The sequence below is a fragment of the Phyllostomus hastatus genome, unplaced genomic scaffold, assembly GCF_019186645.2.
Source record: "Phyllostomus hastatus isolate PE091 unplaced genomic scaffold, TTU_PhHast_1.1 phas_scaffold_46, whole genome shotgun sequence".
NCBI lineage: Eukaryota > Metazoa > Chordata > Mammalia > Chiroptera > Phyllostomidae > Phyllostomus > Phyllostomus hastatus.
Window position 1 is genome coordinate 29214128 of NW_025334032.1, and position 14492 is coordinate 29228619.

The following is a 14492-nucleotide window of genomic DNA, read 5'->3' on the forward strand; positions in this document are numbered from 1 at the left end:
GTTCAGCTCAGCGTGTCATGAACGTGGTCTGAGCAGGGAAGACATAGAATCTCAGGACCCCAGAGGATGTGTGTGAACGGAAAACAATGCTCAGAAAAAGGCTGTTTAAACGGTCAGTTTTACAGGATGAATTTAAACAATGAGAGTCTCCAGGTGTTTTAAGTTTGCTGGAGCTGTCATGCAGCACCACAAACTGGGGGGTTTCAACAAAAGAAATTTATTTTCTCACAGTTCTGGAGGCTAGAAGTCCAAGAGCAAGGTGGCAGAGGGTCGGGATCCTCGGAGGCCTCTCTCCTTGACTTGTACAGAGCCAGCCGTCTTCCCCCTGTGTCTTCACCTGGTTTTCTTGAGTGAGCCTGTGTCCTAATCTCCTCTTCTAATGAGGACACCAGTCATGCTGAATTAAGGCCCACCCTAATGCCCTCCTTTTAACTTAATTACCCCTTTAAAAACCCTACATCCAAATACAGATTCTGAGGCCCTGGTGGCTAGGACTTCCACACAGGAATTTGCGGGGGAGGAGCACAATTCAGCTGGTGACACATGGTTACCCTGGGACTACAGCCACCTCAGCTGGGGCTGGGCGGCCTGAACAAAGGCAGGCCCCGCCTAGGGTGGGTGGTGAGCAGTGTGGGACTCAGCGTGGGCTTCAGAGATGCCCTGTGCGGGAATGCAGTTGGTCTTCAGGACCCTTCGAACCCAGGTGTGCAGACTAGATCTAACCATGAGACTTGTTCAATGAGGGGCCAGCATTGCTCTCATTGCATCCGCCAGGCTGTGGCTTGGGTTCCCTATGTTGGGCGTAAAGTAGAGGAAAAGAAAAATGGAAGTTTAAGAAGCTCCTTTCTGAACTGTAGGGAGCCACAGAATGTTCTCAAAACAGGTCAAGGGAAGATTATTATTTTTATTGTCTCAATACAGGTAAAAAAATTTCCAGTTGACAACAGAGAAGTAAATCCTATTATGCCCAGCACACAGGAGCTGGTGAACAGACTCATTTAAATTCCTGCTGCTCTATAAATGGATAAAAAGATTGTAGCTTCTCTGTGGGTCACAGAAACTAGCCCAGAGTGAACACCTCTCTCTCCTGTCAAATCTTGACACATTAGCCACACACCTGAAGCTCAACCCAGAAACCAATGTTCTGATAGTCCTGTGCACCATATAAGCTGAAATTACCAAGACTGAGCAGTAGATGGTGCTCTTGAACCAGGGAGGTAAATGTTCCCTTAGTTACTCTCGGCTTGAAAGTAAGCCAAAGAAACAAAAGAAACTGGGGTTTTGTTCATTTGCAGCTTTCAGTTTTGTATCACACACAGTGCGATGTACGGGTGATGTTACAGAACTGTGTACTTGAAACCTATATAATGTTATTGATCAGTGTCACTCCAATTAACTCAATAAAATTAAAAAAGAATAAACTGATGGGTTCTTGCTGTATGCTTTAGAAACTGTATAAAATTCAAGTGAGGCGATAAAAATAATAAACTTCCCCCATTAGGACCTAGGAGAAAGAGGGTCTGGGGGTCTCAAGGAGCCCCCCACGCTCTCGAAGGCTCACAGGGTTGCAGCAGCCGCCTTCTCCTCCTTCCTGCTCCTCACTCTCCACCTGTTCAGCGCTCCCCAGCTCAAACATCCCGACCCTTAATCAGCTACACTAAGCCTTTCAAGAAGTTAAAAGTAATTCATAGAGCCCTGGCCAGGTGGCTCAGTTGGTTGGAGCCTGTACATCAAAAAGTAATTGATATTCAGAGATTTTTAAGACTATCTTAACAGATGCTGACTCATGAATTAGAATATTACATTAATTTACAAACACTTGATTCTTCCAATGATTTTCGTACAAGCTTTGTATCCTGTTAGGTGAAAAGTAAGTTACTTTGGTGCCTTGAGAAATTTAGCCCAGTGCCCTCAAATGTCAGAATTACTTAACTCCCCTTTCTTTGGCCAAACCACTGAGAGCCTTCTGATTACAAAGTGGCTGCCCCTGTAGCTTCCCTACTGGCAAAGGAAGAGAACAGCTAACGTTTATTATTCCTACAGTCTGTTTAGCTCTAAAATGACTGTACGGTCATCCCGCTGGATCTTTCATGCTCTGAGTTAATTCTATTGCAACCTCTTTGAATGGAAAGAATTTTCTATTCTTATTTTAACAGTCTGGTAGGACCACAGCTGTTTTGAATTCTAAATAACTGGCAGGGATTCTCCTGATTCTGTTGTCAGAGTCCTATGGTCCTACAACAACACAGAAGAGAATGCAATCAACACTTTCTGCAGGAGACAGCATGAGAACAAAAGCTGGGAGAAAGTCCTTGTTTTTAAGAATGAACCGGAGACAGACTTGAGGCCTGAAGCTGCTGAAGAACAGTGCCATACCTGGGAGGTTCAGTTCAGTTTTCTATGCTAACAGGAAATACTCTCCAATGTGCTGTGATCATTTTGCACCAGTTACTTGCACCTGATGATCAGGGAGGGACATACAGCAGAGCCTCTAAAACACTCTCCGCTGGTAGGGATTTGGGGGTGGGGGCAGGGAGGGGAGGGTGCACACACCCCGGAGGGAACTTGCGAAAAGACCGGAGAACGTGTGAGATCTAGAAGCCTCTGCTTTTGCCTAGGAGCGTGCTGCTTTGTCATCTACTTTGCAGGACCAATATGAGATTCCACATCCTTTGCCATTAAAGAAACTTGACATCTTCTATGTCCCTTGGAGGCTCTTTCTGTCAATCATATCGCTGTTGTGACAACTGCACATCATTGGAAGTTAAAAACAAAAAAGAAAACCCCTCATTGAAACAGGTTTTACGTAAGAGAATTTAATGCCTCATGTATCTGAGACGTGCAAAGTGATGTCTGATTTTAGAAAAGGTATGAACTAGTAGCCCAGAAATGTCACCAGCAACCTGATTTTGGGGCCCTGTTTCTACTCTGCCTGGCTCAGAGTCAGCTCCACTAAAGGAAGGTTCCTCGTGGCCCTAAAGTGGCTCCAACACTCCCAAGGTTCATGCTTCCTCAGGAGCAACAGCAGGGGAAAAGAGAACACAGCTGCTTCGGCATTCCCACAGTAGGCCCTGAGATTCACTCTGATTGGACAGCGTAGGTCACATGCCTACCCCAGAGCCAAACAGCTGCCAGAGACTGGCTCAGTTGAGGTCGCAGGTGCCACTCGCCATGTCCGGGTTGGAATTCTTCTCCTGAACCAACCCAAACAGGCCTGCTGGTAAGGCATACATTCTACTACATAAACAAAAAATTAATTTTCTCTCTCCCTCTATGTCTTTGGCATGAGACTATACCGTATTTCATTTCAAAATATTCAAAGCTGTGCTTAGAACAGCAGAAAAATTGGAAGCAACTTTAATGTCCAATAATATGAAATCAGCTAAATAATTCATAGATGTCTATATCATAAAATACCATAGCAGCGGTTTTCAACCTCCTAGATCTCAGGCCCTTTTATATTCTTAAAAATCATTAAGGGCCCCAAAGAGCTTTTGTTAACATAGGTAACAGCTACCACTATTTCCCATTTGTAGAAATCAAAACTGAGAAAAAATTTAAAATATTTATTAATGCGTTTAAAAATAGCAGTAGTCAATCCATTACATGTAACACCAATACACTTCTCTGCACCCCGCCCCACCGCCGAGCGAGAACAGTGACGGCCCCCAGTTCAACAGAGAGGCCGGACCCTCAGGTCGCTGCCGCGTTCAGTCCGCCTCCACGTGGCTTCCACGCGGCCTCCACGTGCCGTTCGGGCTGAAGCGCACGAACAAGGACTGACCTCACGCAGGCGCGCAGTTAAAACAGGGAAGAGATTTCAGTAACTAACCTCTCCAGATAATTGTACATATTCTTCTTTGAAACTACATCCGAACTGGACAAGCGTTAGTTTCTTATAGATTGGTTGCAGTGTACAACCCGAAATGACTTTTTTCATACTCTGTTTTGTTGCGATCCTCTGGTCCATCGTGCACTTTGAATGAGTCTTTTACCACGCATGACTTTGTAAGACCCTATGTCAATCCTCCAGAAAATACAGGTTCACTGAGTCATGCAGAGCTTCTGCATGTTGACAAGAATCATCATATAATGTAACAATAAAAAATTCACCCTACCATCTCATTAGGCAAGTCTGTGTTATGGGAATCTGTCAAACTCCTGGTAGCAGACGTAAGTTTTTCGAAATTATAAATTTTGCTAGAAATCTCAAATTTTATCAATGGCAACAAATAATCAGTTTTCCTTGAAGTGAGAGGCTGATTTTGTTCCGTTTGGAAAGGAAATGTCTGCCAAACGCCCAAGTCTGAATGACCAGCCAGAGTTCCCCATCAGCCATTGTTTTCAGTAAAAACAGTGTTTCGTGGGGGGGAAAGCAACCAATTCAGCTCACAACTCAGTCAAAGGAGGGCTTTTCCTGGAGAAGACCCTCATACTCTGGTAGCAGAAGAGCTTTACTCGAACTTGCACTGCGTCATGCAGAATACTGGAAAGGACTGAGAATTACTAAGAGCAGTAATTTGGTTACACTGGTTTGCTCTGCACTAAAGCGCCAGTGGTTTTACTCACTGCTCCTTTTTGCACCCTCGTTGCAAACATCAACATAATACAGAAGGCAGATAACATCTTGGTGGCCCCCTGAAAGGGTTTCAGGGACTCCTGATGGCCTGCAGACCACACTTAGAGGGTCACTGTACTGCATAAAGCCACAAAACAAGATTCTGTGGAAGACTATTTAATGACAAAAATGTCCAGCATATATACAAATGAAATATAACAAACATGTTTATGTTTCACTCTCTAATTTTACTTCTAAAAACAATCTACTATAGAAAAATAACAAAGCAGAAATGACCAATAGAAAAGTGATTATACAAATTATAGGATCTAAGTCTGTATCTGTAAAAAACAATGAGACCAATAGACACTGAATGGAAAGGGCTTCACAGCGTATTAAGTAAAAAATCTGGTGCAGAAAATTGCATATAGCATGATCTCATTTGTGTCTAAAAAGGTAAGAATGTGTATAGTTCCCCACGCAAAGGCCTGTAAATGCAGAACAAATGACTAAAGAACTACATGGCACACATACAATAGAAGGCACCTTCTGGTTTAGGGCAGGTATTGGGATGTGAGAAAATAGGAGTATGGGCACTTTCACGTTTTAAGTACAACTTGAGTGTTTTACAAAGAAAATTCTTTCATGCATTTTTCATGTAACAAACTTAGAAAAAAGTGCATAAAAAAGTTAGGGCGAATGTCATAAAGGGGGTTAGCTGGTGGGACTACTGGTGATTTTTATTTTCTCTTTTCACTTCTCTGGATTTTCTAATTCTATAACAATCATGTGTTTCTTATGTATTAATGACAGTTATTTTTATTTACAAAATTCAAGTAAGGCCACAGGGTAAACTGCTTAAAGCTATATTACTATGGTTTACCCAAATTAGTATCACCAGTACGGGTTTTAGATATTTCAGTTATATGTGCTACATAAGTAGATTTTAGAATCAAATTCTGACATCCTCAAAAAATAGGGTAATTAAATGAAAGCTTAAAACAGATTAATATATAATCTTTATAACATTCAGTATGACGGACATTTTTCAAATTTATTATTTAAAAAAACAACAGAAATCGTGTAGAAAATACAATTTTCTAGTGCAAATTGGTCTCCTTTGCTATATTCTCTTCCCCTATTTACATGGAAGCCAAATGTTCCGCTTCCCTGCACCGGAGCACGGACAGCACCTAACAGTGTGTAGCGAGCACGGTCCGAAGACTGCAGAGACGGCTGTGAAACCACTGTGTTTCTTCCCGTGCGACACGGACTCTGGGTGACATAGGAACGTCCTGCACCACACGCACATCAGCACACGGCGACGGATCCGCTACCTGCACCCCATCACCGCACGTCGCACGTCCCAGACTCACGCCTGCAAGAGACTAGAAAGTGCAGCGACGGCCGTTTCTCGGAGCAACCCTCAAGGAGACCCGTTCCGAGCCCCACGGGGCACTCGCTTGCATGACGCAGAGATCGAAGTGAACCCGCACACGGCTGCGGTGAGATGCCAGCTGATTAATGGACAGGTGGGCTTTACTTGGAGATCAGAACAATGTTTAAACTGAAACGTCATCCCCCAGTCTTTCCAGGAACGAAATACAGCACCTCTGCCACAGTCCAGCAAGGCGAACGTAATCCTTCTGGCGGCTGCCACTTTAGCTGAAGAGACCCTTGTTTTTGGTTTTGGCCACGGACTTCTTGCTCGTGTCGGACAGGGTCACGCTCCCTTTGGCAAACCACGCGGGCAGTCTTCTCTGAGAAGTTTCCGATGACGTCTGTTAGGAAAACGAAACAGAAAAGGCAGTATCTGCACTGTTAAAAATGCGCCAGAAAAGACACTAACACGTTATTAAATATGTACCTGCCCCCTTCCCTCGCCAAATAAAACAAAAAAGTGAGACCTTTCGAATTCATTTCTGGATCAGAAAGTAAATTTAAGAAAAGAGATACAAAAATCGCTCTGTCAGTAATTTGGGCGATTCACTCGCCATCCGGCTGTGCATTCTTAGACACGCGAGGGCGGCCACTCGGCTGGGAAGGAGAGGACTAGGCGTCCTTGCAGGGCCCTGTCCCCCGCTGCGTGTGCTTGGGGTGACCAGCACGGCGGATCTCACGTTCTGAGGAAGACGGCTGCCTGGGCGCGAGCGTGCCCGCACGTGCACACCCGCACGTGCATACAAGCACACGTGCACACCCAGAGTTGTATCTGGCATCTGAAAAGCACGCGACTGCCGCATCTATGACGGCAGAGGGACTGGCGAGGGTTCCATCGTCAGTGCCTCGCAGAGGCGCAGGGATTCAGGAGACACTAAAACAGCTTCCCCGAATAAATTTTAGAAGTTGTTTTTCATTTCACAGATGTTTAGAGAATCTGTTAAAAACTGGAGATCCACTGCTGAGAAAAAAAGACAGACACACCCATACACAACACTGCACGAGTTCGGGGGGTGGGGGCACACCCCACACGAGGCGGCAGAACCCCAAGTCAAACGTCTCTGAGAGAAACGTTTTCAGAACCAAAGGCAGTGGTTGTGTACTAAACAATCCCCATGTGAAAAAAGCTAAACAATTTTAGGTAGGTAAGGGTTCCAGTAAGCCTAAAATGGTATTAATCCATGTTATCTTAGTTTGAGGACCAGATGCTCAAACTAGATTCTCACACTAACGACAGAGAAGTCATTCTGACATCCATCCACCTGGGAACCCAGCAGAGTTAATATGGTTATTGAAACTATTTGAAAGGCTTTGTGATACGGGGGCCTCATCTCAGGTATTATGTCCGTTAGCCTAAGGTACATAAGTATGATTTATTCCATTTCAAGAATGAAGACTGTGTCTATATATTCTTCATTAACTGCTTGCTACTTTAGTGTGTTTTCTATGCTCAAAAATGGTTTCACCTGGCTGGTGTAGCTCTGTGGATTGAGCTTGGGCTGCGAGCCAAAGCATCGCAGGTTCGATTCCCAGTCAGGGCACATGCCTGAGTTGCAAGCCACGGCCCCCAGCAACTGCACATTCATGTTTCTCTCTCTCTCGCTTTCTTTTTCTCTCTCTCTCTCTCCCTTCCCTCTCTAAAAATAAAAAAATAAAAATAAAAATAAATCTTTAAAAATAAATAAAAATGGTTTCAAAATATTTAAGGATGGGGGGAAGTAAAAGATCCTTGGCAAAAAAACTCTAAAACTTATATTTAAAAAAGGTAAAAAATGTTAGTTGTTCCAGCTTAACAAAAGAAATCCAGTGTAGAGGAAAGGACTATGCCTACTTCAGCAAAAGCTTTTAAAAAAATGGTTAAGATTTAAGATAGCAACTGTTCTCCCAAGTACCTATTTCCTCACAGGGAAGAGATCAGATTTATTGTAATGTCTGCCTTAGAAATAACAAACATTAGGGATATAAAGTAACACAGATAAAAGGCATGTGGGTAGACATAAAACTGGCCCAGAAATAATCATTCTTCCCTAAAGACCTGAATATCAAAACCCCGCACAGCCAGACAACTACCGTTGCTCACAATTAGAGTCTGACCCTGGAGTACATTTAGAGGAAGGAAAACAGTTCAGATTATAACAAAGCCAAAAAGTAACAGACAGCATGAAATCTGAACAGTAACAGAGCAGAGGAAAAAAACCCAAGTCCTGTTGTAGCCAAATGCTATAATTAAGCAGGGACTTTGAAACCAGAGAGAACCAAGTTTAAGTTCTAACTGAGTCACTTGCTGAACATGTGACCTTATGCCTGTCATTGAAGCCTCAGTTGCACCACGCAGAAAATGAGGTTGACAGCACATCACGTGACTAGATTATTTGGAGAATTAAATAAGCCTATAGGTGAAATATCAAAACACATTCTGATTTACTCATGACCCTCACTAATTGGTAGCTAATATCATTTATTATCCTGAAAACACTGAATTTTATTGCCTGTAACATTTCTACAGAGTATGATCTTCAGCATTTTTCCTAAAATGACAGTAACGATCTTATTTCATGGAGAAAGGGGGAAGGCTTACTCACACTGACTGTGTCTCTTGAGTCTCACAGTAAGTGTCTGGGGGGCTTGAACTGGGACGTCTAGGTCCCCTAACAGAAGCCTGCCGGAGACTACTTCCTTCCTTGTGGAAGACGAAGATTCCAGCAATCCTGATAACATTTTAAGGTGATGTCTACATCTTTTTGATACTCTAAATTCTATTAACAAGCTATTATCACTAAGCTGAGCATATAAAACATTACATTAACTCATTAGCTGATTGTATGTGCATATATATGTAAGCAAATAGAGAAATATGTATGTTATATTCATATTTAATTTCATCTAAAACAAAGATAGATCTAGCCATTAATTTTTGAGCCTAATCTATTTGTCACAAAAACGGTTACTCAACTGACTTTACCTGTAAATGTGAATCTGTAAAGAGATCTTCTACTTTTGGATCACTGGGTGGCTGATTCCAAGAAGTCAGTGAATTTCTGTGACTCTTATCCTTCAGTGAAAAAGCACAAGGATGTTTTCCATCAGTCTTTAATATTTTTATGGCATACAAAATAGTTCAGCATGCACTATTTTCTTTTTTTAAAAAACTATGCCTAAAAAAGCAAAGCTTAAGAAAATTCTTATTGTAATACTACCATTTGCAACAACATGGATGGATCTTGAGGATATCACACTAAGTGAAGTAAGTCAGAGAAAGTCAAGAACTGTATGATTGCATTCATATGTGGGATGTAGAACTGGAAACAACAAATGAATAAGAAAAACAAACAAAAACAAACAAAGACAACAGCGCAGTGATGGCTCAGAGAAGGGGTGGAGGAGACACGGTAAAGGGTAAAGGGGTGAAATACATGGTGACAAAAGGACTTTGGGTGGTGAACACACAACACAACGCACAGATGATGTACTCCAGAACTGCACACTTGAAACCCACATAATTTTATTAACCAATGTTACACCCAATAAATTTAATACAAAAGAAAATTATGAAAATTATTACTCTGAAGTATTGAATATTAATAATATTTCCCATAGGGCAATTTTTTCTGAGTGCCTTAAAATAGTTTGTAAATAATATTGTATATTTTAATTTACAATGAAACTCAGTGGCAGGGCAGGAAATTCTATCTCTCTTCTCTGTCTCTGTCTCTCTGTCTCTGTCTCTGTCTGTCTCTCTCTGTCTCTGTCTCTCTCTCTCTATAAGTCAAGAAAATTAAAAGGAAAAAAGTGAAACAGGAAGAGAGGGCTCTGGAAGACAGCAGAAACACCAGCATAGTTTTTAAAATTTCTCTGAATCCCAGCATTAAAACAGAACTAGATAGAAAAACAAAAACTCATCCTCTACATTTACACCGAAAGAAAGTGTAAAGGTACCCTCAGGAAACCACCACTATAATCATGTGAGAACAAACCACCCGCAGCCAAGACCTGCATGGTACAGCATACGTAGGGCAGAAAGCAGAGGCAAGCAGTGAGGTGCCTGAGAACCAGAAAAGCCCCAAAGAGCCCACAGGTATACACTGGAAGCATGACAGACTAATTTGAGAACAGCACCTGAAATGGTGGGGGAGGGGGGGCTTTTGCAGGGGTCTGAAAGAGGTCTACAGCAGTCCCTTAAGTGACTACAGCAGCTGGCTCCTATGAGCTCTCCTGACCAGGCCATGCCGCCTTCCAGAAGGCCCCCCACCCACACACGAGAACTGCTGGGGTGAAAAACCCAGCCCAAGCGGGGCAGGCACGAGAGCGGCAAAGGGAAGAGGAAGCCCAGGTGAAACCAGCAAAGGGGTGTATCTCATAAACCCAGTTTCCCTCTTTTGAACAGGCACAAAACAACAGAAGAGAGAGTTCTGTGCCCTGTGGAAAACTATCCCGAATCACGCCTTGTTCTGAAAATGCAGGAGAATTAATTTCACATGAAAATGAGCAACAGCAAAGGTCAAATCCCATAACCCAGAAAGGCTTTCTAAGATGCAGAATAAAACTGTAACCTCTCAAAATGAGCTGAAAAACATTAAGAAAATGACTCAAAATGTAAAAGAACGTTGTAAGGTCAGAAAAACTCAAAACTGAGTGAAAGAAAAGCTCAAGAAAGAATTAGAAATAAGAAGTCAAATTTAAGAAAAGTTTCCTGAAATAAACAAAAACTATCAGAAAACTTTCTGAAATAAAATATTTACACATTTAAAGAAACCATTGTGTACCTCTGTATATTAATTCAGAACTACAAAATATCCAGACATAACCTCCCTCCATCAAACACAGGCAAGACTGGGCCTCTATATTAATAGCAATCGCCATAGTTATAAATCTAACAATACATCAACTAATTAAAAACAACGTGTCCTGACATTATTCTCTAATAGAAGCCTCATTATGATAAGATGAGCCACACGAAGGCATTCAACAAGGTCAGGAGAGACGACCAATGTTAACATATGAAAGATCCTGAAACTAGGCCTCCAACAGACAGTACTGAAGAAGTTTCCTATAGCGAGAGGCAGAAGAAAAAAAATACCTTGGCTGGCTCACTGACCTCTTAATCTACTTCCCAGCCCCCCAAATTGGGGAAAAAAGGCTAAATCCAGTACCACCCACCCACCCAAAAATCTCCCCACTCTGTTGCTGGCATCTGATGTCATTTCAGTAGAGGAAAAGCAAAAATGTGATGCGTGGTTAAAATAATACTGTACATAAATGTTGCTTCGATATTCAGGAAAAATGAAAAGTTACACCTTTTCCTGTATTAATAGGTAAGAAGTTGTGGAGAAATAAGGTCTTAGGCACCTGGTCCAGACTTCAGAAATAACAAGGCCGGGAATGGAAGCCACATTTCACCAGCACCACCCAACCTACATTGTCTTTAATGCCCTTCTTATAGCTAACTCAATTATCAACATAATAATGTAAAGAGTTCCAACAAATCAGATTTCATTAGATTATCTAGGAAAGAATATATATAAACCTAACTGAAGTACGGAATTAAATAAGACCAGTTCTCTGACTTCTAAGCTACTAAGAAAAGGAAACCCTATAAAGATTACTTTGGAACTGGAATGAAGCTCTTCATTCTCTACTACAGATACTGTCAACCACTTACTACCATGCTGAATTTATCATCCAGAAGGAGCTAAAATAACTTTTTAGTTAATTATTAGTTTTCACAAACATTCACCACACAGTCATGTAATTTTAAACCTGGAAGATATTGAAAGCCAGTTTTTCAAATTTACACAATCATTTAATAAAGTTGCACTGTCATATAGTATTTTCTTCACACCAGAAACATAAAAGTAGTTTTCAAAGCACGTGATTTTAATAAAATGTATTCTCTAAAATAACGCTAAATTATTCAGGGCCTTCCTCTAATCATACAGGAAACGCACCGGGACACACTCAGAACCACGCACTACAATTCTCCTGTACTGGGGAGAGTCACTGTGGCAGCCACAGAGTGTGATGACGACAGCAGGAAAGACAGGCCGGTTTGGGAGGTACTCAGAATTGGTTTTCGTTTTCATTAAACACATGAATTGTCATATGCTTGAGCCAGTATTAATTACACCTATGAAAGAACGATAATTTCCAGGCAATATAATATGAAGTAGAGAAAAAGTTTAAGTTAACATTCTACACAATAAGCTAAAAAGACAAACTATATTCCCTTTTTCTGTCATTTAAAAAATCACTTTTCTGAGCTCAAATTTATGAAAAGCAACAGAAATACAGCACAAAGATTTAAAAAGTAACACTGTATCGGAAGTTACAGCAGTTTAAAAAATATAGCATTTTAAGTGTTAGAATATGCAAATTGAACACAGTGCCATTTTATGAAAATTCTACATACAATTAACACCTTGCCGCCAGGGCCTGCCTCCTCCTTGCTTCTCTTAGAACTTGAACAGCTCTCTTCAGAGTTGGGAAAACATCTCTTTTTGTTGGAATCACACGCAGGCTGGTGTAACAGTCTGTTGTCACAATCATTTCCCAGGATCTCAATTGCCATATGGATAAGGTACGTGTCGATGTTTTCAGGAACAAACATTCTAATTAGTTTAATTTTGCTCAACTCTGTAAAGGATGAAAAAAATAAGATTTAAAAATAAATTACACACAGATCATCCTAGAAAACCTATGAGCTTTTCTTAGCTATGAGCTGGAAATGGTGAAATGTCTTGGAGAAAAAAGGGTGGAAGGTGGCCAAGGTGGCCAAAGGAAATGTTCCCCTTGCAAATGCCGCCAGCCATTTGGAAACCGATGGAACCCTATGGAATGCCGACAGCCGATGGAAACGGGAATGGGGCACAGTGTGCGCCTTACTCCTGCCCCCCTCAACCGCAAGATCACAATCAGGTCAGTGCCATCAACTCTGCATAAATTATGTTTCACACTGTCTGCGAATCAATGCCACCCTTCCCAGAACTGTTTCTAAAGGAATTGTGTATGCTGTGAACTCCATCAAGTTGTTTTGAAATTAATTTATTCTTAAAATAGAAGCTAATCACACTTGTTAATAAGATGCCAGTAAAAAGGATCCTTTCCATGGACAGTGTAGCTAACAAAACACTATTTAAAATGCATATTAGTAACTAAATTAGTTTTCTGGGAAAGGTATAACTTATTTTCAGAATCAAGGAATTTTTAGGTTTTATAATGCAACAGAACTTATTCAAATGGTGTTGGTCTCTTCAGACCCTTACAGATGATATGCCAATGACCATTATTTATGTCTCAAGTACTTCCAAGTTCACAGTCATCTGCAATTCTCTGGAGTATGGTAAAACTGAACAACTTAGAAGCTATTCACTTGTATCTTCATGTAATGTACAAAACTGGTATCAAAACTTTTCTGATACCCAATTCAAATGAACAATCAGACCAAATATTTTTAAATGACGCTTTGAAAAGTTGGTCTTTCAATTACTACAGTTTTCAGGTTTATATTTTTCTTCCTAAAGTTCTTATCTTGCTTAGGACTTCCCAAATAAAGCTGCAGGTTAAGAAAAAAAAAAACTGATGCTAATCGAAACCTTGGAAAGATAAGATTACCTCTAAATGGAATAAAATCAGCAAGGTGACTATCATATCTATCAACCAAACTAAAGTTTTATTTGTCCCTTGGTCATAATACCATACCAATACCACTGAAATTCCGTGAATTTTACCACCTTATCATTTTTAATCATCGTCTTTTGTATGTATCTATCAGAATTTACTTTGCATTCGCTTTCATTTGTCTTCAATTTTTCTTTGGAAAAAATGTTCTGATGAATATTTTTCTGAATACAAATATCTTTCCATCTTTCTAGATTCCCAGAAGTGAGGTTACTAGTTCAAAGGTTCCAACTGTTGACACATATTGCCAAATGACCTCTGTAATTGTGTTGTTCAATACAATAACCACTAGCCACATGAACCCACTGGGCATTTAAAAAGTGGCTGGTTCGCTAAAATGGCTGAGGAACTCAAATTCTTGATTTTAAGTAATTCTAAGGCAAGCATGCAGCCCTCAAATATGATAGAAGAGCAATTCATCGACAAAGGATCTCTCCATTTGGAAGCATTCAGTGTTAATGCACAGTGATGAGAAACTGTTATTTTATGAATTTTTCATTAAAAGCTTAATTGAAAACTAAAAATAAACCTTAAATTTAAAAACCAATGCCTGATTCAGTAATCAGAAAATTTTTAAGTATGTCTGGCACAAATTGGGTATCTTCATTTACTTTATTCCATTGCCAATTCTATGAAAGCTAAATAGAGACTAAGTATTTCAAATAAAAATGTACATCAGCATTGAGATATGCTGTGAATACAAAATACACTCCCGATTTCAGAGGCTTGGTACAAAAAAAACTCATTAATAATTTTTATGTTCATTATATGTTGAAAGGACAGCGTTTTTAAGATATTGAGTTAATTAAATTATATAATT

The 14492-nt window shown here is 40.7% G+C and overlaps 1 protein-coding gene across 3 annotated transcripts in view; it reads right to left on the bottom strand.

Moving 5' to 3' along the window:
• Positions 1 to 3578: 3578 nt before the first annotated feature.
• WRN (WRN RecQ like helicase) overlaps positions 3579 to 14492 on the bottom strand; it is a 122648-nt gene continuing 111734 nt past the window's right edge. For all 3 annotated transcript variants that reach the window (XM_045821508.1, XM_045821506.1, XM_045821507.1), the window contains 3 exons: positions 12405 to 12628; positions 8961 to 9050; positions 3579 to 6339 (listed from right to left, as the gene is read on the bottom strand). In XM_045821508.1, the coding sequence (XP_045677464.1) occupies positions 6220 to 6339; positions 8961 to 9050; positions 12405 to 12628 (434 nt within the window). In that variant the 3' untranslated portion in view covers positions 3579 to 6219. The remainder of the gene's footprint in view (positions 6340 to 8960; positions 9051 to 12404; positions 12629 to 14492) is intronic.